At 30.9% G+C, this 26,191-nt stretch overlaps 1 protein-coding gene across 1 annotated transcript; it reads right to left on the reverse strand.

The window, feature by feature from the left end:
• Positions 1-17,528: 17,528 nt before the first annotated feature.
• On the reverse strand, positions 17,529-18,026 carry LOC124913379 (secreted RxLR effector protein 161-like). The gene has a single exon (XM_047453964.1). The coding sequence runs from the start codon at positions 18,024-18,026 to the stop codon at positions 17,529-17,531; it is 498 nt and encodes a 165-aa protein (XP_047309920.1).
• Positions 18,027-26,191: the final 8,165 nt, after the last annotated feature.

Raw genomic sequence — 26,191 nt, forward strand, 5'->3', positions numbered from 1 at the left:
GCTTTCTGTATCTTGCTGTGTTGAGTTACTGTATTACATCAAATAGTGAGTTGGTGTAACCAGCGAGTAGCGAGTTGGGCTCGACCGGCAGTGTTGTTGTAACTATAAAAGTTAGTGGAGATCCTTCTCATAACTTGACAAGAAGGGGTGACGTAGGAGGGTTTGCTCCGAACATCCATAAAAATCCTTGTCTCGTGTTCTTTCTTTCGCTTTCATTACTTACTTACTTAACCTAACCTCAAACCAATCGTACTCCGTAAACCGGTCCATTTATATCCATAAAACCGACTCCTTCTAAAACATCATCTAAAGTCGCATACGTTGCTTCAAACTGAAATAGACATTTCCGCCCTTGAACCCGGTTCAAGAGTCTGTGACAGTTTGTGTAGTGCTGAGAACGGTTTTAGTCTCTAACCGGACTATCACCAAAGTGTTGTGTGTGTTGTGTAAGCGGCCACCCTTCCTAAAACCGGAAACACCCCGGTCCTCCAAGGGCGTCCCCGATCCTAACACTATTCATTTCAATTTTCAACTAGTCCTACCTTAACTTTAGTGAGATCAAACTTTAACTTTATTGTACAAAATGCAATAAACCGTACAATACTTTATCTGATCATAAACTGAATTACATAAATATCCATGAAACAAACTGAAAGACAACTGAATTTACAAACTCCCACTTAACCTAGAGATCATCTATCTCTAAAACACCCATGTTAGTAGTGTGTTCTTGAAAGATATTAGACGACAGACCCTTTGTCAAGGGATCAACTATCATGGAGTTTGTACCCAAGTGTTCTATAGAAATTTGACCATTTTGTACCCTTTCCTTCACAACTAGGAACTTTATATCGATATGTTTTGACTTCGTCGAGCTCCTATTGTTATTCGAATATAACACAGCTGAATTATTGTCACAAAATAACCTAAGGGGTCTTTCAATCCCTTTCAAAATACGCAGCTCAGTGACAAAATTCTTTAGCCATATTGCTTGATTTGATGCCTCATAACATGCTACAAACTTTGATGCCATGGTGGAGGAAGCTGTAAGTCCCTGTTTGGAACTCTTTCAAGAGATCGCTCCACCAGCCAACAAGAATACATAGCCCGAAGTGGATCTTAAACTATCTTGGCATCCCGCAAAATCAGAGTCAGAATACCCAATGATCTCAAGATTATCCGACCTCTGATATGTGAGTATGTAACTTCTAGTTCTCTTTAGATATCTCGTAACCCTTTTAGCTGCCTCCTAGTGATCCAAACCTGGGTTGCTCAAATATCTTCCTAATACTCCAACTATGTACGCAATATCTGAATGCGTACAAACTTGAGCATACATTAGACTTCCAACTTCCGAAGCATATGAGGTTTTAGACTGGGTTTTCGCCCTGACCAAAGCTCATAAGAGGTTTTAGTCATTGCTTTTGTTGGCACTCTATTCAAAATGTATGTTGTAGTTTTTAGTGCTTCACCCTAGAGTGACTTTGGTAAGGATGAATGACTAACCATACTCTTCACCATATCATGTAAAGTACGATTTCGTCTTTCTGCTACACCATTCATGTTTGGAGAGCCCGGCATGGTGTACTAAGGAACGATACCACACTCCTCTAGGTATTTAGCGAAAGGCCATGGACGTTGTTCACCTGAACCGTCATACCGACCGTAGTATTCACCACCACGATCGAATTCAACTTTCTTTATCTTTTTGTTGAGTTGATTTTCAACTTCAACCTTAAATTACTTGAACACATCCAATGTTTGAGTCTTTTCTTGAATAATAAAAATGTATGCATATCTAGAGAAATCGTCTATGAATGATACGAAATATTGCTGACATTCCAAGACGGAGTCGGAAACGGCCCACAAACATCCGTATGTATCAACTCAAGTATTTATGTAGCTATATATGCATTCAATTTTCTATCTTTGGTTTGTTTTCCTGTAATACATTTAATACAAACACTAAAGTCCGTAAAATCAATAGAATTTAGAATCCCATCTGACAAAAGACGTTCAACTCTATTTCTAGAGATGTGACCTAAGTGTTTGTGCCATAATGTACCCGAATTATTATTATTTAGCTTTCGTTTAGTACCTCTTGATTCCACATTCAGGGTTTCATTATATAAAGAAATTGTATCAAGTAAATAAAGATTGTCATAATGCATTAATGAACCGGTTCCAACATCCGAAGTACCAATAGATAATTTAAATTGACCATTTTCAAACAAACTAGAATAATCATGTTTGTCCAAATAACGAATAGAAACCAAATTTTGTTTAAACGAAGGTACAATAAATGTATCCTTTAAGTCCAAATAGAAACCAGAACTAAGCAACAATCTAAAGTGTCCAATTGTTTCAACTTCTACCGATTTTCCATCACCCACAAAGATACGTCTTTCAACATCACTTGGCTTTCGGTAGCTCAGGCATCCATGTATTGAAATACTAATGTTAGTAGTAGCACCGAAGTCTAACCAACAAGTATTTTCAGGTACTGATGCTAAATTAACTCCAGAACAAACCAGATTAAGAAATGTACCTTCCTTTTTGCGCCATGCACGATATTTAGTACAATCCTTCTTTAGATGTCCAGTCTTATTGCAAAAGAAACAGTCATTGTTAACCTTTATTTCTTTGCATTTGGACCCTGAGCAGCATCAACATTCTTCCTTTTCTTGCCCTTATCCCTAGAGGTGCTTGCTAGATGAGCACATTTTGTCCTTTCTTGCTTTAATCTCTCTTCCTCTTGAACACAATGAGAAATTAGTTCATTCAAGTTCCACGTTTCTTTCTGATAGTTAAAACTGACCTTAAAGTGGTTGAAATAAACTGGAAGAGAAATTAGAATGATATGCACAAGTAAATCCTCATGCAAATCAAGCTTTAGTGCCTTAAGTTTTGATACAAGATTAGACATCTCTATGATGTACTCCCTTATATTACCATTGCCTTATACTTCATTGAAATCAAGCTCTTAAGAATTGTGCTTGTTTCAGCCTTATCGCTTTTAACAAAGCGCTTTTCAATTTCTGCAAGGTAATCTTTAACATTGGTGGTGTCTTCAGACACAGCACCCCGAACACCTCCGGAATTGCACGCTTTATGATCATAAGACTCATGCAGTTAGAGCGTTCCCATTTCTCAAATTTAGCCTTCTCTTCAAGAGAGCTAATAACCGTAGGAGTAGTGGGTTGCTCTGTCCGTATCGTAAGGTCCATGTCCATGCAACCGAGAACTATCTGAATGTTCTCCTTCTAATCATTAAAGTTAGAGCCATTAAGGACTGGACTGAACTTAAGTTGGCATTAATATTTGCAACATTAGCTGAAAACATAATTTAATTTTCAATCAAATTTAAAATAATCAGCAAATCCCATCCAAAATATCTAGTGCACCATTAAATTCAAGTCTTTGGACAATGAAATTTAATTGCTAGTGATATTTTGTTGAAATAATCAAACACTAACAATAATGCATGACAAATAACAAACATTTCTTTGGAATGATTTGATATTCTCATAACATAATCTTTATAATTGTTACGTGCTTATTATCACAGGTAATTGTGAACTTCGGTCAACTAGTAACCTTACTTTGGGCCGATTATTTAGTCACATTAAAATTCACCATTACAAACATTCAAAATTCGAACTTAAACAAACTAAATTAGAAAGGTCACATTGGTGACATTATAACTTAACTTATTTAATTTAAATAAAGAATAATCCGCTGAATTATTTTATAAGATTAAAACCTAAATAAAATTAAAAGAGTTCCGACTCTTTCTTATATTAATTTAAGTAAATAAATAATAATATTATTTAGAAACTTAACTATGTTAAAATAAAATCAAAGTTTTATTTTTCTTAAAATTTTATTTTCTAATAAAATAATTAAATAATATTATTTCTTAAAAAATCCTAAATTGAATAATATTATTTTAAAAAAAATATATTATTTTTTAAAAAATCCTTAAATAATAAAAAAAAAATTCCAATAAAATAATTATATAATATTATTTCCTAATGATCCTCAATAATAATATTATTTTTCCAAAAATCAAATACTTTACCGAAATAAAATTATTTCCTTTAAAATAGTAATTGAAATAATATTATTTCCCCAAAAAAAATATTTTACCGAATTTTTTTTACTAAAAAATAATGAAATATTATTTAAATAGGAATTGAAATAATATTATTTTCCAAAAAAAAGTATTCATCATACATTTCAACTTACTGTTTTTCACGCTGTTAAACCGTTACCTTTCAACTTATTGCAGAACTTCAATTTTCAATTTAGGGTTTCTCTATATAACAAACTTCAAGATTATGAAACCAATGATTTATTTTTCCCTAAATTCGGGTTTTTCTATATAACAAACTTCAAGATTATGAAACCAATGATTTATTTTTCCCTAAATTCATGACAAGAACAAGTCTCCCTAAATTCATGTATAAGAATAAGTCTTTTTAATTCAAGAACAAGTTGTGCTCTGATACCAATTGTTGGAATTAATTAAAATAATTTCATAATAAACTTAAATCATAAACTATAATACCCTGGATCTTCATTCTTGTTCCTGAGATATCTTGGATCCTTAGACATGATTAGATGAGATGGTATTCCAAAAGCAGAAATCTTTTAGCCGATTTAGAGAGAGAGAGAGAGCGTGTGATAAAAATAAGTTCGTACTTATTTTTTTTATCAACCAACCTCTCTTTTATAATTTCTTCTGCCTTTTGGGGACCATAACCGTCATAACTGTCTCATTACGCTAATTTCTAATTTGACCACTCATCAAATTAGAAATACCCCATGGTATCCACAATTTAATATTTATAACAATAACGTCCTTAAGTCAAATTCCAAACATCCTTAGATCACATAATATTGACTTATTATAATCAATGACCATATATATTAATTTAAATATATAAATATCCCTTTAAATTCTAACAAAGACATCAAAAAGAGGATCATGGACAATAGAGAGATATCCTCCAAGTATGGTTTGAATCACTCTAGAGATACATCAAACATGGAGAATACTCTCCTCACTTTTATAAGGAGGATAAAAGGACGTTGCATCAATATGCAATCAATTACGTGTTAATAGCGGGAAAACTCTATAGACGTTCGTTTGATGGACAAAACAAGATATGTGTGGACCAATCTGATGCAATAGATCATGAATTAGGTACAAGCACGGAAAGTGGGCCACACATTAACAAAATGACCAAAAAGAACTTTGGTTTGGATATTATTGGTAGAACATAGAGCAATAATGTGTGGCTTTTGTCAAGATGTGCCATGAATGTCAGATTTACATGAATTTGAAGAACACTCCGACTTCATTTTTATATATTATGACTTCGCAATGATCTTTCCCTACTCGTGGCATTGATATCATTGGGAAAATCTATCCCCATGTCTCGAATGGTCAATAGTTGATTCTAGTAGCAATCGACTACTTCACCAAATGGGTAGAAACGACCTCCTAAAAAGTGTATTAAGCCATCCCATTGTTAAGTTCATACAGAATAACATTATATCACAATATGAGTACCTCAATTCATGATTTTGAACAACGACCGACACTGCCAAATAGAGGTATTTAAGGTTTTGGATAAATTCAAAATTTAACATCATAAGTCGTCACCATACCGTCCACATACCAATGAGAAAGTCGAGACGTAAAATAAGTGTGTCATCATAATCATCAAGAAAATGACATAAAAATATAATGATTCTCACGAGAAGCTTCCTACACCTTGCGAGGTTATTGAACGACTTCCGAAACATCTACAAGTGAGACTCCATTCTTGTTGATTTATAATATGGATATCATGCAATTGATTGCGATCAAATTCCATACTCTTATTGTACTCCTTGAAAGTCAAGTCGTGGAGGAAAATTGAATCAAGTCTCGACATAATTAATTGACCTTGATGGAAGGCAAATAGTTAGACACTTTGTGTCACACTCAAATGCACAAAAAAAACGCCTTCAACAAAAAGGTCGAGCCTCATCATCTCCAAGAATGAGATCTAGTACTGAAGAAGACCTGTGAGATGATAGACCTGATATTCAAACTTCACCCTGAATGTGAAGTGCATTTTGTTATTAAGAGAATCTTCTAGGGAGGAGCCACCCGACTCACCACTCTCGACAATATTGATTTCTCGGTCCCGTACAACCTCGAAACTCTCAAGAAATATTTTGCATGAAGTTACCTAAATGGGGGTACGATGTGGATATATCTTTGGATTTATGAACGACATAAAATTTTTTACATTTTTTAAAAATAAAATGAGAGTTATCTTGAAGTGTTTAAGAAAATTTCAAACAAAAGATAATAAATAATAATAATTTGAAATGAAACCCTAAGTTAGGGTAGTGTTTAAAAAAGAATAAAATAATAATAATAAATTGAAATGTATCATAATAAAACCCTAGTTCTAAAACTAGAACATTTCCAAAAAATAAATGAAAAAGAAAAAAGGAAAATTCACGAAAAATATGACTAGATTTTCAAACGACTTAAACTACGTAATGAGAAAAGAAAATATTTTTTTATCCTTATAGCTTAATTTTTTTTAAAAAAAAATGTGAGAAGCAAAAGAGAATTTTTATTAAAATAAAATGATTAAAAAATATATGAAAGGCTCAAAACAATCTCCTTTAGGATTAAATTATGAAGTGACCCTTAAAAGGACATGGGATAGATCAAACCCCAAAAGAAACATCGAACAAGAACCAAGTCAAATCGAGAGTGATGTTGGACGTATCTCACATTTCTTTCACTAAGACCAGCCGCAGCAGGGGAGTATTTGAGGGGTTATTTGGGTGTCAAAAGAGGAGGGTGGGAGGCAGCAGAGGGCAATTTTGGGTGTCAAAATTTGATACGGGTGTCAAATTTTGTTTGGCCCAATGAGAGGCTGCCATGTGGCAGGATAATATCTACTTTTGATTTTAGTTTTCTTATTTTAAAAATACATTTTAATAATGATTGATCAATAAAAAAAAAATTATATCAATATTTTTTATTTTTCACGATCTATAAATAGAGACTTGGTTTGTGTCATTTGGACACCAAAAAATTTCAGAAATTTTCTACCATATTATCATCCTTGTTTGTATCACCTTTCTTTTAAAATCTTCAAACTCTTTCATCCTTGTTTAGAGTGTTTGTTTTCTTCTTCGTTTTAAATAATATTTGTATGTTTGATTTATCAAGTGATGAATAATATTGTTTATGGTTAAAAAAAATGAAATTATGTATATGTTTAAATGATGTGGAAGTGAGAGAAAGTGAAAAAGTAATTTTGATACCTTGAATAACACGCTGCTGTATGACATGTTAAAAAGTGGGTGTTAAAAGAGGTGTTAAGCTGACGTGGCAGGGTGTTAAATGAAAAAATTTAACACCCTGCTGTGGGTAGTCTAACAACGTTGAAAGGATGCCATACCGAAGCGATTATGATAGTGGATGAGAATGAGGTCAAATCAAGCTAACAATGTCGGGCGGATGCCACATCGAAGCGATTATGATGTTGGATGACGGATCCTACGTTTGTTTCACTAACAACATTAGATCACTACAACAAAACACACTTCTAACGACCTGTCAACGCATATTAAGCGTGTGTAAAAATAAAATAAAATAAAACGTTTGTCAACCTTTATACCTTTATAACTACCTTTATTTTTTTATATAGAAACTTTATTTAATTATTCTAAATTTTAATATTTTTTGTATTTTATTTTTAAACTTTATAAATTTTTTATTTTATTATTTTAAAATAAAATTTGACTTAAAATTTTATTTGTATTAAAATTTAATTCATAATTTTAAAAAAAAAATTATAGCATTATTAAAATTTTTTATTAACATCTGTTTTTTTATTTAATTATTATTTAAATTTAATTTAATTAAATAAAAAATAATATAAACCCAAAATAAATTAATTAAACATTTTATTATTTTTAAGAATAAAAAATTATCTTACATATATTTTAAAATTTGTAATCAGAGTTTTAAATATTTAGAAATGTCCAACAACAGTGTAGTGGAGCCTAAAAGAAGGCTAATTTTCTTTCTACACAGACCAATTCTTTCTAACTAAAAAAATCCATGGCCTAATCGGTCAGACTATCATCCTCGACTCTCAACAATCAATCGCTAAACATTCGCGCATGAGGTTAGTTACATTCTTCTCTGACCATTAGGACTTGCCTTGATCTCGTGTCATGGAAGGTTTTTGAGTGATAAATGGTTATACTTATCTGTTTTAATGATGTATTAGGGTTTATATGCGACTTATTTAGGGGTTAAATCTTCATAGAGTCGCAACATTCTTCTCCATAATCAGTTCGTCGCGCGCACAAGGTTAGTTTTAAGCCTCCCGCTATGCGCTCCCTCGCTCTCTATATACATTTCTCTTTTCTCTTCGCACAAGGTTAGTTTAACTATAATTTGATTGTTATAATTAAAAATCTTTGAACGGTCATTCTATTTCTGTGGATCTTAGTGGCATCTTGTTATTATTGCTAGTAGCTGATCTAACTATGTGAGGTTTTTGTATAGAAGTTGCTAAAATGGATTCAAGTAGTCATAAACTTAAAATGAGTTGCATATGACTTTTGTGTTATGTCTATTATTCAGTAGGGGTGTTCAATATTTGGTCTGAATCGAATATCCGACCGAATTCGAATTCACCGAATTCGAATAAACCGAATTCGAATTTCATTTTCGGTTTTTGAATCGAATTTCAAACCAATTCGAATTCAAATACGGTTTTCGAATTGGTTTCGAGTTTGGGTTTCAACTCGAAAACCAAACCGAAAACCGAATTCATTTTTTATTATTTATTCTTCCAAACTTAACTTAAGAATAAGTTCAAAATAATCAAACTAGAATATTTTGAATTAAGATTTATAATAAAAGAAAAAAATGAAACAAAAACACTAGTGGTCTAGTGTTAGAATAGTACCATACCATGATATAGACCTCGGGTTCAATTCTTTGTTAATACATTTTATTTTGAGTTTAAAATAAAAGAAAATTGAATTCGGTTTGAATTCGATTTATTCGAAGTTCAAACCGAATATAAAATTCGAATTCGGTTCAGTTTAATTAGAATTTATTCGAATTCGGTTCGGTTTTCGAATTGACGAAAAAAAACAAAAAATTCGAAGAAACCGAATTGAGGAACTCGAATAACCCGAAACCGAACCGATGAACACCCCTACTATTCAGATCTCCTTATGCTTCTTAGGATAAAGATTTTCCATATTAAAACCTTAATTATCTATTTAAAACCCCTGGAGTTGATTGATCTGTATCACAATTTGCATGGAGTATCTTGAAATAAGATTTCAATCAAATATTTACTGGTACATTTATGTGTCAGACAATTTTTGTTTTGCCCTCTTTAAGCACTAGTCACGTCTTTCCTTCTTTTTTGGATGTGAACATTAACTTACTTTTCTTGCTTAAGGAATGAGTAAATCAGGTTAAGGAACCATATCAATAGTTCTCTATAGGCATGAATGTGAAGTTATACTAAATTGATAGTAGTACCTTTTAGAGAATCCCTATTCATGAAAGGAGATGTTGTATGTATCCGTCACAAGGGACTAAAGTTGCTGGAATGCTAGTTATGGATTTTATCATTTCCCGAAGTAACTATTCCCATATATCCATTGTATAAACTTGTATTTCTCAAATCTGTTTTTTAATTTAACATCAAATAGTCGTTGATCATGTCTAATGTAATCTCAATTTAGATATATGTAATTGGTGGAGGATCTAGAACATGTGCAAAGGGGATAATGGATTACATAATGTTGAATGCACCAAGCCGAGTGTACTGTAGCATGACATACACATACACGTACAGATCCTGTTTCACATATAACTACTGAAATTTTGATCTATTTTGGAACTAGTTTGGATATGCAAAGATATGATTTTTCTTTTGAATTAATGATTCAAATATAGTGTCCATGGGGAGGTAACAAATGTTTGTGGTTTATGCAGTTTTGTGGAAATCAGTCCTTCACTTGCAAAAAGACAAATGGAAACAATTGGAGAAAATTGAAGTCATGCATCAAGATTTAAAGTAGAGTGTTGAGATGCTGTTGACCGAGATGGATAGGGTATTGTTCTGATTACTATATTTTTTTTTCCTTTTCTCTTATTTTGCTACAATGTCTTAGGGAATATCAAACAAATACTTGTTATCTTCTACTACTATAAGTTTATATGTTTATAGAATGTCTTGTCTTGGCATTCCTATTGGATAGATACATGTAGAGATACAAGGTCTCTGATTCAATTCTCTTAGGTTTGGTTCAAGTTGCTAATTATTTTATGTTTACATAAAGAGTCTGGTGGACAATATTCTCTTACTTATTTTCATAATAGGAGTTACATTCTTGAGTTTTTTTTTTTGGGAAAACATTCTTGAGTTTGATTATTCATCTTTAGTAGTTTTGTTGTTCCAACAGGGGATATAGAGAAACAACCATGCTGGGTTATAATGCTGGAGGTACTTTCTGTGATACATAAATCCATCTTGTTAAAAATAGGTCAATAAAGTAAATCAACTTCAATATGTGTACACTAATGGTTTTCCCCAGGATATTGGAAGATGCCTAGGTAGTTGATTACAGTAAAGTAAATGAAAGTGAAGCTTATCTTTATTACAACTAACTATATACTTTCAACCATTTTTTAGACAAGGAATATGAGTGATAGAACCACATAAATCTTGTTTTTATACTTTCTCTCCATTGACCATTTAAATAAATTATTCTTAGGTACTTGATAAAATCTTCCCCATGATTTGGTTTGTTCAGAAAACTAGGTTTCACCATAGATGGAAGTGTGTGTGGAAAGGAAGTATGATAGGTAAATAACAGGACGCATTACATATTCATTTGAAGCAAGAAAATGAGTGATCTGCAATCATATGTCTGGAAGAAAGATTCTTATTCAGTTGTTTCTTCATTATCTTTTCATTCTCTCTCTTTCCCTTTCAGATAAGAATCTTGGTGGAGACCTGGAGCCAAAGTTGGTTTATATCAACAGCTGGCTGGTTTGTACACTATTGTTCCTGAATAGGAATCTACTTAAGGTATTTTTTTATTTTTTTTATGTCTTTTTTGTTTTAATTATTGCAATATTTATCATTGGATACTCGAATCTTGTGATCTTTTTTCTTATATAGTTGATTGATTTATATGACAGTTTATATTTTTTTGTTTGAATTATATAACTATAAAAAGAAAATTAATTATTTGTATTTGGTTTTTTCTTAAGATGGTATTGATGGCTGACTGAAGTATTCATTCTCGAATTGTCATATTCCACTTTATGCAAAAATTAATCTACTTAAGGTATTTTTCTACATTTTTTTTATGTCTTTTTTGTTTTGATTATTGCAATATTCATCATTGGTAGTACATTATTAGAACTCTAAGTATAATATTAGACGTGCGAATCTTGTGATTCTTTATCTTCTTATATTAGATGTTTTTTCTTATATGATTGATTTGCTTATATGAAAGTTTTATACTTTTTTGTTTAAGTTATATTACTATAGAACGAAAATTAATCATTTGTATTTGTTTTTTTTCTTCTTTTGATGGTATTGATGGCTGATTGAAGTATTCATACTCGAGTTGTCAACGGTTGGAAGAAGAAATGTGGACACATCAATCAGTTTTTTTTTTCCAAAAATTGTCTATATTTAATTCACATCAATATATATTTTTTATTGTTTATCTTTAAAAGAATATTCTTTTAAATAATTGCAGTGGAGGCTCAAGAAGAAGATCAAGTAGATGAAAATTATCTATTTTCAGTTTTTTATTTCAACTTTGTTGTTCAAAATTATTTAGTTTGAGATCTTTTGAATCTTTTGATTATGAAAAGATTTTGTTGAGTGAATTTGTGTTAATTTTGTTATAATTAAACATGTCAATAATTAGTATGAATAATTTTTCATAATAATTATTAATTTAAAAAAAAAAATTTAAAAAAAAAATTCAAAAAAATTTGTCAAAAAAAATCAATATTATAATATAAAGGATGGTTAAAAATTAAATATACTTTTAGCAATGCTTAAATTAAGGTTACCGACCTTAAATTAAGCGTCGTTATAACTTGCGCCCACCCTGCTTCTGGCGACGCAAAAATAAGTGTCGGTGATATTTTTGGCGACGCTTTTAAGGGTTGGCAGAAGTCTATTTAAGCGTCGCCAAAAGTCTTTTTTGTTGTAGTGGATGGAAGCCCTGTCGAAGTGATTACGATGTTAGATGAGAACCAAATATCTCGAGAGTGATGTATGTCAGATCATACGTACACTATTTTATTACCAACGTTGGGTAGCTACCTCACTGAAGTAAAATATTATTGGATGGGAACCAATTTAAATAGAGAGTAATGTTGGACAGATCCCACGTTGTTTCACTAACAAAGTTGGACGAATGCCACAACGAAGTGATTATGATGCTAGATGAAAACCAAGTCAAATCAAGAGATGTACGTTTGTTTTAAACGTTCGCCTGATAAATAATTTTTGAATTTTAAAAATAAATATAAAGATATAAATTTCTCGAATATTTTGAAATAATTAAATTAAATCGGGACATTAGTTAAAAATCAGTTTGCGACCTAAAAGTCGTCACCTAATTTTTTCCACAAAGTCAAAAAAATAAATATTTTGACGTGATGAACAATAACGCCATTAGAAAATATATTTTTAGGGGTTAAGTACTTTGTTAAATGTGAGAAAAAGTCTCGAAACTATGTCTCACACGCCCATTAGAAACAGTTTTTATTTTAATAATTTGACAATTTTTAAAAATATTTTACACTTATTTTCGTTTATTTACCGAGGTATAACTAGTCTAAAACATCTAGCTTATTTCCCAAGACTAGATATAAAGTTATTGATAATTATTTAAAGATTATATTAATTATTCACAATTAAAAAAACTAATACCTTAAACATTAAAAATATATTTTAAAAGGAAATTAAAAATTTATTATATTCACACATTAATATTATGATTATAAATAAATCAATCCTAAAATTGTTTGGAAGTTTTATAGTCCATTTATGGATGAAAAATGAAATTAAATGTTTAAAGTTGGGTCAAACATGTCCTAAATGAAATAAAAAAAATACTTTTGTTAAATATATTGTTTTTAACTGTTTACTATTTGTTAGTAAATTTTAGGAAATGGTTAAGGGGATTTAAATATAAAGAATAATAAAATAAAAGCTAGAAATTAAAAGAACAAATATGAATATTTTTTTTTTAACTTTCAGAAAGCACCTGATACTTTTCTACAAGTGCATAACTTTTCTCTTTGTCTACTCTGCCAAACTCATTAGAAACATTCAGACCTTTCATTAGCTTCTCACTAAACCCTTTTGCTTGACCTGGACTTCTTCCCGCCTCTATTTCCGTTCTTGTGGGCTTTTGAGGAGCGGGGAAAATTGTTTGAATTCTAGGAAAGAGTCTGAAATTTTCGATTATGCATAGTATCGTCTGGTCTGTCGCCCATTTTTACACTCAAACAATTAAAATAAATATAAACGATCAGAATATACAAAATAAATAAATAATTTTCGAACGGACCAATTTTGACCTATTTCCACTTTTAAAATATACTCAAACTATCAATTTAAAAAATGTGACATTTTGAGTATAATATTTCTATTGGACATTTATAACAAACAGGTCTCCCCAAGGTCATTCTTTGAAATTTAGTCTTAATGCAATATTATTTTTGTAAAACACAAAATCCGCAAAAGCTAATAAATGTATAATGTCCAGAATGTCGAAGAAGCACAAAAATGACTATAATATTATTTTTTTAGAAAAACACTCCATTCACAAATAGAAAAGACAATAAAAAATTTGAAATTCGAATTTTAATGTCAAAATAGATTTCCCACCACAGGTCACATCGTCGTCATCGTCGTCATCGCCGATCATCGGAGGCTCTGCACTCAGCCACTGAAATCTTTAAATGCCAAGAACATTGTTCTTGATTTGGTTATTCAAACGTCCAAAACATAGTACAATGTTATCATTCAATAAACACGCTCCATTGAGATTATTTCCTAATTTTTTTGAGTGATTCTAGATGGGTTGGAAAGATACGAGAGTCCTCTATCCATCTGCGAAAACGAACATTGAATCAGAATGTTAGATCTTTATGACATTCGAAAATAGTGAGAGGTGTTCATCATGAAGTCTGACCTTGACACATTTTTATATCAAAATTTCCCGGGCGCAATTTTTAACCTTTGAGTGATTCTAGTTGAGTTGGAAATGTTAGAGGGCCCTCTAAAATCGTGTTCAACCCAAAATTGATTTCGTGTCCCAAGCTCGATGAAATTTGGAAACAATGCATTGGATGGACACAGTTCAACTCCAAAAGTTAATATATGATAAGTTCCACTCTAAGAGCCATAAACTCTTATGTACTCAATCATTTTGAGCCTATGACCCATTAGAAAGGTCTTCCTCTTACCTTTCTTTTGACACCATGTAGGCAACGAATTTGACCCAAAGCCCACATGGGGTTGCCCATATTGAAGTGTTACCGAAATGGATAACTTGCATTCAATTGAAGATTTAATGAGATACAACACATCTCTGTCAATGAGTTTACTACCAAAATTGTAGCCAAGAGACACACCTTACAATGGTACAATTCCAACCCCTAATTGATCCTTAGCTTAGCTGATAAGGAGACATCGATAAAGTTTATGTCCGAACAAGTTAGCCGTGGACAAAACTGAAAAGAGATTGAACTTTAAAAAATTGTAACTTAGGCTACACGACATGAAACAAATTGTTTCAAGTTGAATAATATAGTTTGATGAGTTACCTAATTAGTCCATTCAACCTAAATGCTACCCATTCCTGAGACACATCTCATTCGACTTACTAAACCGAAGTGAAATTGACATATCCATTGCCTTTGGGTATAAACATGTTACTCCTCACATTGAGGTAGATCATTTGTTAAAAATCTAGAGAGATACATTTGATATATCTTTTACCTAGCGAGAAAGTTCAAAGATCGATTTCTCTTACGAGTTTGCTCCTTCTCTAGTGAAGACACCTACATTGAATCGCTTTTGACACATGCATTTCTTCTTCTAGCATACTTCTATGCTTAAAGTAAGTTCTCATTGTCCATTGTAATCTTTTTGAATCAATATGATATACATGTTAGAAATCTTTTCAAACCAAAATCGATTTAATGATTTCAGAAATTTTTTTATGAATAATAAATCGAATAGTGGAAGGGTTATTGAATTGAACACTTACATCCAACCATTGTTTGTCTCTCGATAATCGTCGATGAGCCTCAAATTTTTCCCACAAACGACGTTTTTAACACATCTGAAGGTCTTTAGAATTCTTCTATACCCTTTGTCTTTCTCAACTCTCAATGGTGCAAGTTCTTAATAGAAGAAATCGGCTTGGGGACCTCTAAAGATAATAAGGCATATTTATAAAGTTATTTCCATCAAATAACTCTAATTACTTATTTGCATAAATATAAACTAAATGGACCATATTTTATTTAATTTCATTAAAATGACATTAGGAAGATTATTATAAAAATACAATTCAATGTGTGATTTTAATTAGAATGAATTAAAATACATTAAATATCACAATGAGTATAACCACTCAAAATTTAATGTGTAATTCCAAAAGTTTCAATGTACAAATTAATTAATTTGTACACATTATAAAATAAAATAATTTACACCTTATTGTATTACATTTTATTGTTACTTGAATTAATACTTACATTCTCCCACTTGGTCCATTAACATGATATTCATCTTAAAGAAAATTAAATATATGAATCATGACAATAAATTCCTATTTAAAATTAGGTATTATATTTCATCTATTATTATATATCAAATTTCTCATCATTTTTAAACATAAAAATCAACAATATCTTTATTCTAGTCCAAACATAATAATATTTTTCTAAATAAATATGTGCATATGTGCAAGAACAATATGAAAAATATTAAATAGAGTAAGAGTTTTATTAAACTAAAATTGTACGTATAATTATATTGTGCGACTAAGTTCCATTCGAACTACATAATTCTTGAAATTCTTAACTGACATGCCTTTTGTCAAAGGATCAACTACCATCAACTCAATTTGTTGTGATGACTTCTTGAAAATTCAATTTGTTGTGATGACTTCTTGAAAATGCTTCTGGTACTTGCTTGGATTTGAAGGCTTGATCAGTTGATGGAGTACAAGAGCGATTAATTCTTTGCTCATGTGCTAGAAGAGATCCAGTCAACTCATATATTGTCATCTTGGACAAATCTTTTGATTCTTCAATCGCAACAGCAACATGATCGAACTTTTGAGGAAGGCTTCGAAAAACCTTTTCAACAACCTTTTTGTCTTTGATTTCATCTCCGCTGCTTTTTATTTGATTGACAATAGTAGAAACACGAGTAGAAAAATCTTGTACCTTTTCTCGATCTTCCATCTTTAGATTGTCAAAATCTTTCCATAAGGCTTGGAGTTTTAATGCTATCGTTTTCTCCATACCTTGAAATTCCTGTTTCAATATCACCCAAGCATCTTGAGCCTTTTTTACTCCAAAAATACGAGGGAATATGGTTTTCCCAACTCCTTGTTGAATATAGCGCAAAGCTAATGCATCTCGTTTTTTGAGATTCTTTTCAAATTTCGCGTATCCTTCGTCGTCTTCATCGGGCACATCGAGTTCTTCTTCATCTATCATATCCCAAAGACCTAAGGATATGAAAAATGTTTCCATTTGGCTGCTCCAGAATTCATAGAATTCGCCTTCAAAGATAGGAACTTGACTTGGAGAGTATGAGAATAGAGTAGATGTCATTTCAAGATTGAAACGTAACCTTGCTCTGATACCAAATTTGTTGGTGCGGAAAATATTATAACTAAGAAAATAAGATTTTATTGATAGAATTCTTAAGTAGCTACAACTCACTTAATTTTGATATATGAAAAATTAATGAGAGACTCTCAATTTAAAAGATAAGATAGAAGGATCTAGAACTCAAATTAAATACAATTTATGACACTAAACAATGCATCTCTTGAGCTTCATCTTCTTTCACGTTTCATCTTCAACAATTGAACTTCACCATCACATTAAATGTTTTCCAAGATTATTAATTATTTATTATTTTTAACACCCCCTCTTAATTAGTAATCTTGAATTTCTTCTTGAATTTGTCGAACTTCTCAATCATGACGGCTTTGGTCATGATATCTGCTGGCTGATCCTCTGTCTTGATAAACTTCATGGAAATTACTTCTTGAATAACCAAATCTCGAATAAAATGATGTCATAGTTCAATATGTTTGGACCGAGCATGAAAAACAGGATTCTTTGTTATTGCAATAGCTGACATATTGTCACAATGAATAATTGTCGGCTCACATTGCTAAAACTTCATGTCCTTTAAAATTCTTTGAAGCCAAACAGCTTCACAAGCTGCATCAGTACATGCTATATACTCTGCTTCGGCTGATGACAATGCCACAGATTTCTGCTTTCTTGAGCTCCATGATATTACATTTGATCCAAGACAAAAGATATAACTGGAGGTACTTTTTCGATCATCAATCGAGCCTGCCCAATCACTATCTGTATAACCAACCAGCTTACATTCACTTTCCTTTTTTAATTCAATGCCTTGAGTTTTTGTGCCTTTAAGATATCTAAGGATTCTTTTTGCGGATGCAAAATGAATTTGACTTGGCTCATTCAAAAATCTAGAAAGCAAGCTTACCGAATGTGTGATATCCGGTCTTGTGTTGAGATAGATTAAGGAACCAATCAACTTTCTATATGTAGTTGAGTCAGCTTTCTCACCATCGTCGTTAACTTGAAATTTTTCATTCAACGCCATAGGAGTGGAGAGGGACTTGCATTGACTCATATTGAATTTCTTGATAAATTATTCAATATATTTTTCTTGAGATAGAAAGATTCTTCCTGGAATTTGCTTAACTTGTATACCAAGAAAATATTTCATGAGTCCCAAGTCTGTCATCTCAAATTCTTTCATCATTTGATTCTTGAAGTCTGCCACCATAGTTTTGTTTGTTCTAAAATAGATGAGATCATCTACATATAAACATACAATCAAGAAATCTTTATCAATAGTCTTCACATAGAGAGATGATTCACTTGTACTTCGATTAAAGCCTTTCTTGATGAAATAACTATTGATTTTGCTGTTCCACGCTCGGGGTGCCTACTTTAACCCATACAATGCCTTTTTTTAGTCGATAAACTTTCTTCTCTTTTTCTTTGATCACAAAACCTTCGGGCTGCTCAACATACACCTCTTCTTGAATTTCTCTATTTAGAAAAGCTGATTTTACATCAAGTTAAAATATATTTACCTCCAAATGAGCTGCAATGGATTCACAAGTACGGATTGTCTCCATTCTTGCAACATGAGCATAAGTTTCTGAGAAGTCAACTTCCGGTTGTTAAGAATAACCCTTTGCGACAAGTCGAGCTTTATGTTTTTGAATCAAACCATCCTCACTGTACTTTACTTTGTAGACCCATTTTAAACCAATAGTTTTCTTTCCATCTGGAAAGTCCACGAGTTCCCATGTTGAATTTTTCTCAATTGTAGATAACTCGTCCTTCATTTCTTTTTGCCAATATTCTTTTTGAGAAGCTTCTTGGAATGATTGTGGCTCACAAGAAAACAATCCAAACTCAATTTCATCATAAATGTCTTGAACCATTTGGGTCTTTCTTGGAGGACTATCGAATCAGATTTCGAGTCTTCTGAACAAGGTTGAGATGAGCTAGCTTGGGATGTACTTACTTGGGTTGTACTAGCTTGGGATACAATTGGATCAGTAAATGGTTGTGATCCCATGTCTTCAACTTCTTTCCCCTTCCAATTCCAAGTAGCTTTTTCATCGAAAACAACATCTCGAGATACAATAATTTTGTTGGTCAATGGATTCATCAATCGATATCCCTTGGATTCATCACTGTAGCCAATGAACACAAGTTTTTGCCCTTTCTCTTCAAACTTCTCCCGACTTTGAGATGAGATTAGAGCATAAGCAATACTCCCAAATATTTTAAAATGATCAATGAAGGGCTTTTTATCATACCAAGCTTAAAATGGAGTCTTATTTCTGACCTCTTTAGTTGGTGATCGATTGAGAATATATATAGCTGTGTGAACAGCTTCGGCCCAATATAGATTTGGAATTCCCTTTCCTTTCAGCATGCTTCTCGCCATCTCTACAATAGTACGGTTTTTTCGTTCAGCTACGCCGTTTTGTTATGGAGATCTACTGACGGTTAATAGTCTTTTGATACCATTTTCTTTGCAATATTCCGTAAAGGAATTTGAGAGATATTCTCCTCCACGATCAGTTCTCAAGCACTTCATTATATGACCACTTTCCTTTTCAACTAGAGACTTGAATCGTAAGAAAATAGAAAATGCTTCGAACTTTTGATTAAGGAAATAAATCCACATCATTCTTGTATAGTCATCAACAAAGAGAATGAAATACTTCTTATCTCTAGGAGTAGGAGTTTGCATCGGGCCACATATATTAGAATAGACAAGTTCAAGTGGTGCTTTTGCTCGCCATGTAGTTTTGGGAAATGGGAGCTTGTGCATCTTTCCATAAATACAACCTTCACATATATCATTCATCACTTGAATAGAAGGAAGTCCAACCACCATGTTTTAGTTTTTTAGCAGTTGAAGTCCCCGTTGATTTAGATGACCATATCGAAGATGCCAATGTTTTGAAAAATCTTCATTTTCCACTTTTAAAGCACAATCACTTTTCAATGGAAACGTTAGAGAAAAAGTCTTATCTTTCATTTCGACAGTTATCACAACCACATTCTTCTTTTTGTCAAATATTTTGCATCTTCCATCATCAAAATATACCGAAAAGTCCTTCTTAATAAGTTGTCCAATACTAAGAAGATTATATGAAATATTAGGGACATAAAGAACATCCGTGATAAGGTTTTTATTACCTCCCGAAGTTGGAACAACAATGGTTCCTTTTCCTTTCGCATCTTGATAAGAACCATCTCCAAGAACAACGGTTGAAGTAATGTCTGAGTTGAGCTCCACAAACATATCTTTATTTCTGGTTATATGGTTGCTAGCACCTCTATCAAGATACCATCGACCTTTTGACTTCTCTTCACCATTTATAGAAACAAACATAACGTCATAATCTTCTTTCACAAATTTTGCATCATCTTCTTTCTTCTCATGATTTTGAAATTGACAATCCCTTTGAGAATGATTAGGGATTTTGCATCTTTTGTATTTGAAATAACAATCTTTTGACTCATGATTTGATTTCTTGCAAATGATACATGAATAAGAATCACTCGATTGTTGTGGTTCTTTGCCTTTCCAACCGAATGTCTTCTCATTTTTCTTACCAAATTTGTTGTGATGACTTCTTGAAAATGCTTCTGGTACTTGCTTGGATTTGATGGCTTGATCAGTTGATGGAGTACAAGAGCGATTAATTCTTTGCTCATGTGCTAGAAGAGATCCAGTCAACTCATATATTGTCATCTTGGACAAATCTTTTGATTCTTCAATCGCAGCAGCAACATGATCGAACTTTTGAGGAAGGCTTCGAAGAACCTTTTCAACAACCTTTTTGTCTTTGATTTCATCTCCGCTGCTTTTTATTTGATTGACAATAGTAGAAACACGAGAAGAAAAATCTTGTACCTTTTCTCGATCTTCCATCTTTAGATTGTCAAAATCTTTCCATAAGACTTGGAGTTTTAATGCTATCGTTTTCTCCCTACCTTGAAATTCCTGTTTCAATATCACCCAAGTATCTTGAGCCTTTTTTACTCCAAAAATACGAGGGAATATTGTTTTCCCAACTCCTTGTTGAATATAGCGCAAAGCTAATGCATCTCGTTTTTTGAGATTCTTTTCAAATTTCTCGTATCCTTCGTCGTCTTCATCGGGCACATCGAGTTCTTCTTCATCTATCATATCCCAAAGACCTAAGGATATGAAAAATGTTTCAATTTGGCTTCTCAAGAATTCATAGAATTCGCCTTCAAAGATAGGAACTTGACTTGGAGAGTATGAGAATAGAGTAGATGCCATTTCAAGATTGAAACGTAACCTTGCTCTGATACCAAATTTGTTGGTGCGGAAAATATTATAACTAGGAAAATAGGATTTTATTGATAGAATTCTTAAGTAGCTACAGCTCACTTAATTTTGATGTATGAAAAACTAATGAGAGACTCTCAATTTAAAGGATAAGATGGAAGGATCTAGAACTCAAATTAAATACAATATATGACACTAAACAATGCATCTCTTGAGCTTCATCTTTCTTCACGCTTCATCTTCAACAATTGAGATTCACCATCACATTAAATGTTTCCCAAGATTATTAATTATTTATTATTTTTAACAAGTTCAAAGATCGATTTCTCTTACGAGTTTGCTCCTTCTCTAGTGAAGACACCTACATTGAATCGCTTTTGGCACATGCATTTCTTCTTCTAGCATACTTCTATGCTTAAAGTAAGTTCTCATTGTCCATTGTAATCTTTTTGAATCAATATGATATACATGTTAGAAATCTTTTCAAACCAAAATCGATTTAATGTTTTCAGAAATTTTTTTATGAATAATAAATCGAATAGTGGAAGGGTTATTGAATTGAACACTTACATCCAACCATTGTTTGTCTCTCGATAATCGTCGATGAGCCTAAGATTTTTCCCACAAACGACGTTTTTAACACATCTGAAGGTCTTTAGAATTCTTCTATACCCTTTGTCTTTCTCAACTCTCAATGGTGCAAGTTCTTAATAGAAGAAATCGGCTTGGGGACCTCTAAAGATAATAAGGCATATTTATAAAGTTATTTCCATCAAATAACTCTAATTACTTATTTGCATAAATATAAACTAAATGGACCATATTTTATTTAATTTCATTAAAATGACATTAGGAAGATTATTATAAAAATACAATTCAATGTGTGATTTTAATTAGAATGAATTAAAATACATTAAATATCACAATGAGTATAACCACTCAAAATTTAATGTGTAATTCCAAAAGTTTCAATGTACAAATTAGTTAATTTGTACACATTATAAAATAAAATAATTTACACCTTATTGTATTACATTTTATTGTTACTTGAATTAATACTTACATTCTCTCACTTGGTCCATTAACATGATATTCATCTTAAACAAAATTAAATATATGAATCATGACAATAAGTTCCTATTTAAAATTAGGTATTATATTTCATCTATTATTATATATCAAATTTCTCATCATTTTCAAACATAAAAATCAACAATATCTTTATTCTAGTCCAAACATAATAATATTTTTCTAAATAAATATGTGCATATGTGGAAGAACAATATGAAAAATATTAAATAGAGTAAGAGTTTTATTAAACTAAAATTGTACGTATAATTATATTGTGCGACTAAGTTCCATTCGAACTACATAATTCTAGAAATTCTTAATTGACATGCCTTTTGTCAAAGGATCAACTACCATCAACTCAATATTAATGTGTTCAATGAACACTTTCTTTTCTTTAGTGCAATCTTTAGTGACAAATATTTATGTCGATATACTTTCTCCGACTCCCACTTTATTATAACTAGGAAGATTTCCGTGCTATGCATACAGATAAAAATATAAATAAAATAAATTTAATAATAACATTATAATAATATGTATTTAATATTTAAAATTCTTAATAAATCATGAATAATATATTAAAATAAAAAATAGAACATTCTCAATCCACATTTTATTTACTTTGGAAAAATAACTTATCTTCTCAAATATATCATCAAATATTTTTTCTGAATGAACCTCTCATCTCATGACCTTACACTTTCAATTTAGTCAATCAAATATTTGATTTTTTAACATTAAGCATCGTGACCTGACACTTTGGCCAATCACATATTTAATTCATATATTTTAACCACTTTTAATTGATAGCGACCTATTATACCTTGTAAACCCATATCTCAATCACACTTGGTTAAAGGGTTGCTCTTGTTTTGTTAGGTTGCAAGTTCGAAATATACTTATGAAATTTTTAATTTTATTTGTAACCGTTTTAAGTTTATGGATAAGTTAACCATAATCCGATCCAAATATCCATTTACTATCACATATATATAAAAATTAACCACAACTCTCAACCCGACAATCCGAACACTTTGAAATTAATCATCATTATATATATATATTAATTAGTTAAAAAGTTGAACTTATATTTCTAAAATCCCGCGTTCAAATTTGGTGTTGAATTTAAAATATAAAGTCTTATTATCCTAGTTGATTAAAGGGTTGTACTTGTTTTGTTAGGTTGCAAGTTCAAAATATACCTTTGACATTTTTAATTTTATTTTTAACCGTTTTAAGTTTATGGACAGATCAACTCACAATCCGACCCAAGTATCTATTACTCACATATATATATCCAAATTAACCATAACTCTCGACCCGACAATCCGGACACTTTAAAATAAAGAATCATTATATGTATATATATATTAGTTAGTTAAAAAGTTGAACTTATATTGTTAAAATATATCGCATCCATCAAATTTGATTTTAATTTAAAATATAAAGTCTTATTAGCCTAGTTGGTTAAAGGTTTGTACTTGTTTTGTTATGTTGCATGTTCGAAATATACATATAGCAATTTTCATTTTTTTTAACAGTTTTAAGTTTATGGACGGGTCACCTCACAATCCAACCCAAGTATCCATTACCTTCACATGTATATCCAAATTAACCACAACTCTCGAACCGATATTCCAAACACTTTGAAATTAATCATCATATTATATATAGATTAATTAGTTAAAAAGTTAAACTTATATTATTAAAATGTCTCGCGTTCAACAAATTTGATTTTATATTTAAAATATAAAATCTTATTAGCCTAGTTGGTTAAAATGTTGTACTTGTTTTCTTAGTTTTCATGTTTGAAACATACATATAGTATTTTTAATTTTATTTTTCACTATTTTAAGTTTATGTGTGAGTTAACCCACAATCCGACCCAAGTATATCCATTTACTCTCACATATATATCTAAATTAACCATACCTCTAAACTGGCAATCCGGACACTTTGAATTAAGCATCATTATATATTTATATATATATATATATTAGTTAGTTAAAAAAATTGAACTTATATTGTTAAAATGTCTTGCATTCATCAAATTTGGTGTTGAAATTAAAATATAAACTTTTATTAGCTTAGTTGGTTAAAGGGTTTTGCTTGTTTTGTTAAGGTGCTAGTTCGAAACATACATATAACATTTATAATTTTATTTTTAACCGTTTTAAGATTTTGGGTTGGTTAACCCACAATTTGACCCAAATATTCATTTACTCTCACATATATATCGAATTTAACCTCAACTCTCGACTCGATAAACTGTACAATTTGAAATTAAGCATCATTATATATAGATTAATTAGTTAAAATGTTAAACTTATACTGTTAAAATGTCAAACATTCATTAAATTTTGTATTGAATTTAAAATATAAAGTGTTATTAGACTAGTTGATTCAAGAGTTGTACTCTTTTTATTTGGTTGCAAGTTCAAAACATACATATATAATTTTTAATTTTATTTTTAAACGTTTTAAAATATGGGCGGGTCATCCCACAATCTTACCCAAATATGAATTTACTCTCACATATATATACAAATTAACCATAGCTCTCGAACAGGCAATCCGAACACTTTGAAATTAAAAATCATTATATAGATTAGTTAGTTAAAAAGTCGAACTTATATAGTTAAATTTTCCTGGATTTATCAAATTTGGTGTTGAACTTAAAATATAAATTCTTATTAGCCTATTTAATTGAATGGTTGTACTTTTTTTGTTAGGTTGTAAGTTCGAAATATACATATGGTATTATTAATTTTTTTTTTATCTATTTTACGTTTATGGGCATGTCAACCCACAATCCGATCCAAGTTTCCATTTAATCTTACATATATATCCAAATTAACCACAACTCTCTACCCGACAATCCGGACCCTTTGAAATTAAGCATCATTATATATATATATATTAGTTAGTTAAAAATTTGAATATATATTATTAAAATGTCCCGCGTTCATTAAATTTGGTGTTGAATTAAAAATATAAAGATTTATTAGCCTAATTGGTTAAGTAATTATACTTGTTTTTGATATGTTGCAAGTTTGAATTATACATATATAATTTTATTTTTATTTTTAACCATTTTAAATTTATGGGTGGGTCAACCCACAATCTGACCCAAATATCCATTTACTCTCACATATATATATCCAAATTAACCATAGCTTTTGACTTGACAATCCAAACACTTTGAAATTAAGCATCATTATATATATATATATATTTGTTAGTTAAAAAGTTGAACTTATAATGTTAAAATATCTCGTGTAATAAAATTTAGTATTGAATATAAAATATAAAGTCTTTTTACCCTAGTTGTTTAAAGGATTGTACTTGTTTTGTTAGGTTGCAAGTTCTAAACGTACATATAGCATTTTTAATTTTAATTTTAATCATTTTAAGTTTATGGATGGGTCAACCCACAATCCGATCCAAGTACCTTTTACTCTCATATATATATACAAATTAACCGTATCTCTCGACCCGACAATCCGAATACTTAGAAATTAAGCAAAATTATATGTACATATATAGAGAGATTAGTTAGTTAAAAAGTTGAACTTGTATTGTTAAAATGTTTTTGTGTTCATCAAATTTGGTGTTAAATTTAAAGTATAAAGTCTTATTAGCCTAGTTAGTTAAAGGGTTGTACTTATTTTTGTTAGGTTGCAAGTTTAAAAATACATATAGCATTTTTAATTTCATTTTTAATCGTTTTAAGTTTATGGGAGGATCATCCCACAATCCGACCTAAATATCTATTACTCTCACATATATATCAAATTAATTACAACTCTCGACCCGGTAATCTGGACACCTTCAAATTTGCATCAATATATATATATATATATATTTGTCAT

The sequence above is a fragment of the Impatiens glandulifera genome, chromosome 8, assembly GCF_907164915.1.
Source record: "Impatiens glandulifera chromosome 8, dImpGla2.1, whole genome shotgun sequence".
Lineage (NCBI taxonomy): Eukaryota > Viridiplantae > Streptophyta > Magnoliopsida > Ericales > Balsaminaceae > Impatiens > Impatiens glandulifera.

Excerpts from the sequence above, each read along its gene's own strand:
- LOC124913379 (XM_047453964.1), bottom strand. The coding sequence starts at position 18,026 with ATGAGTCAATGCAAGTCCCTCTCCACTCCTATGGCGTTGAATGAAAAA.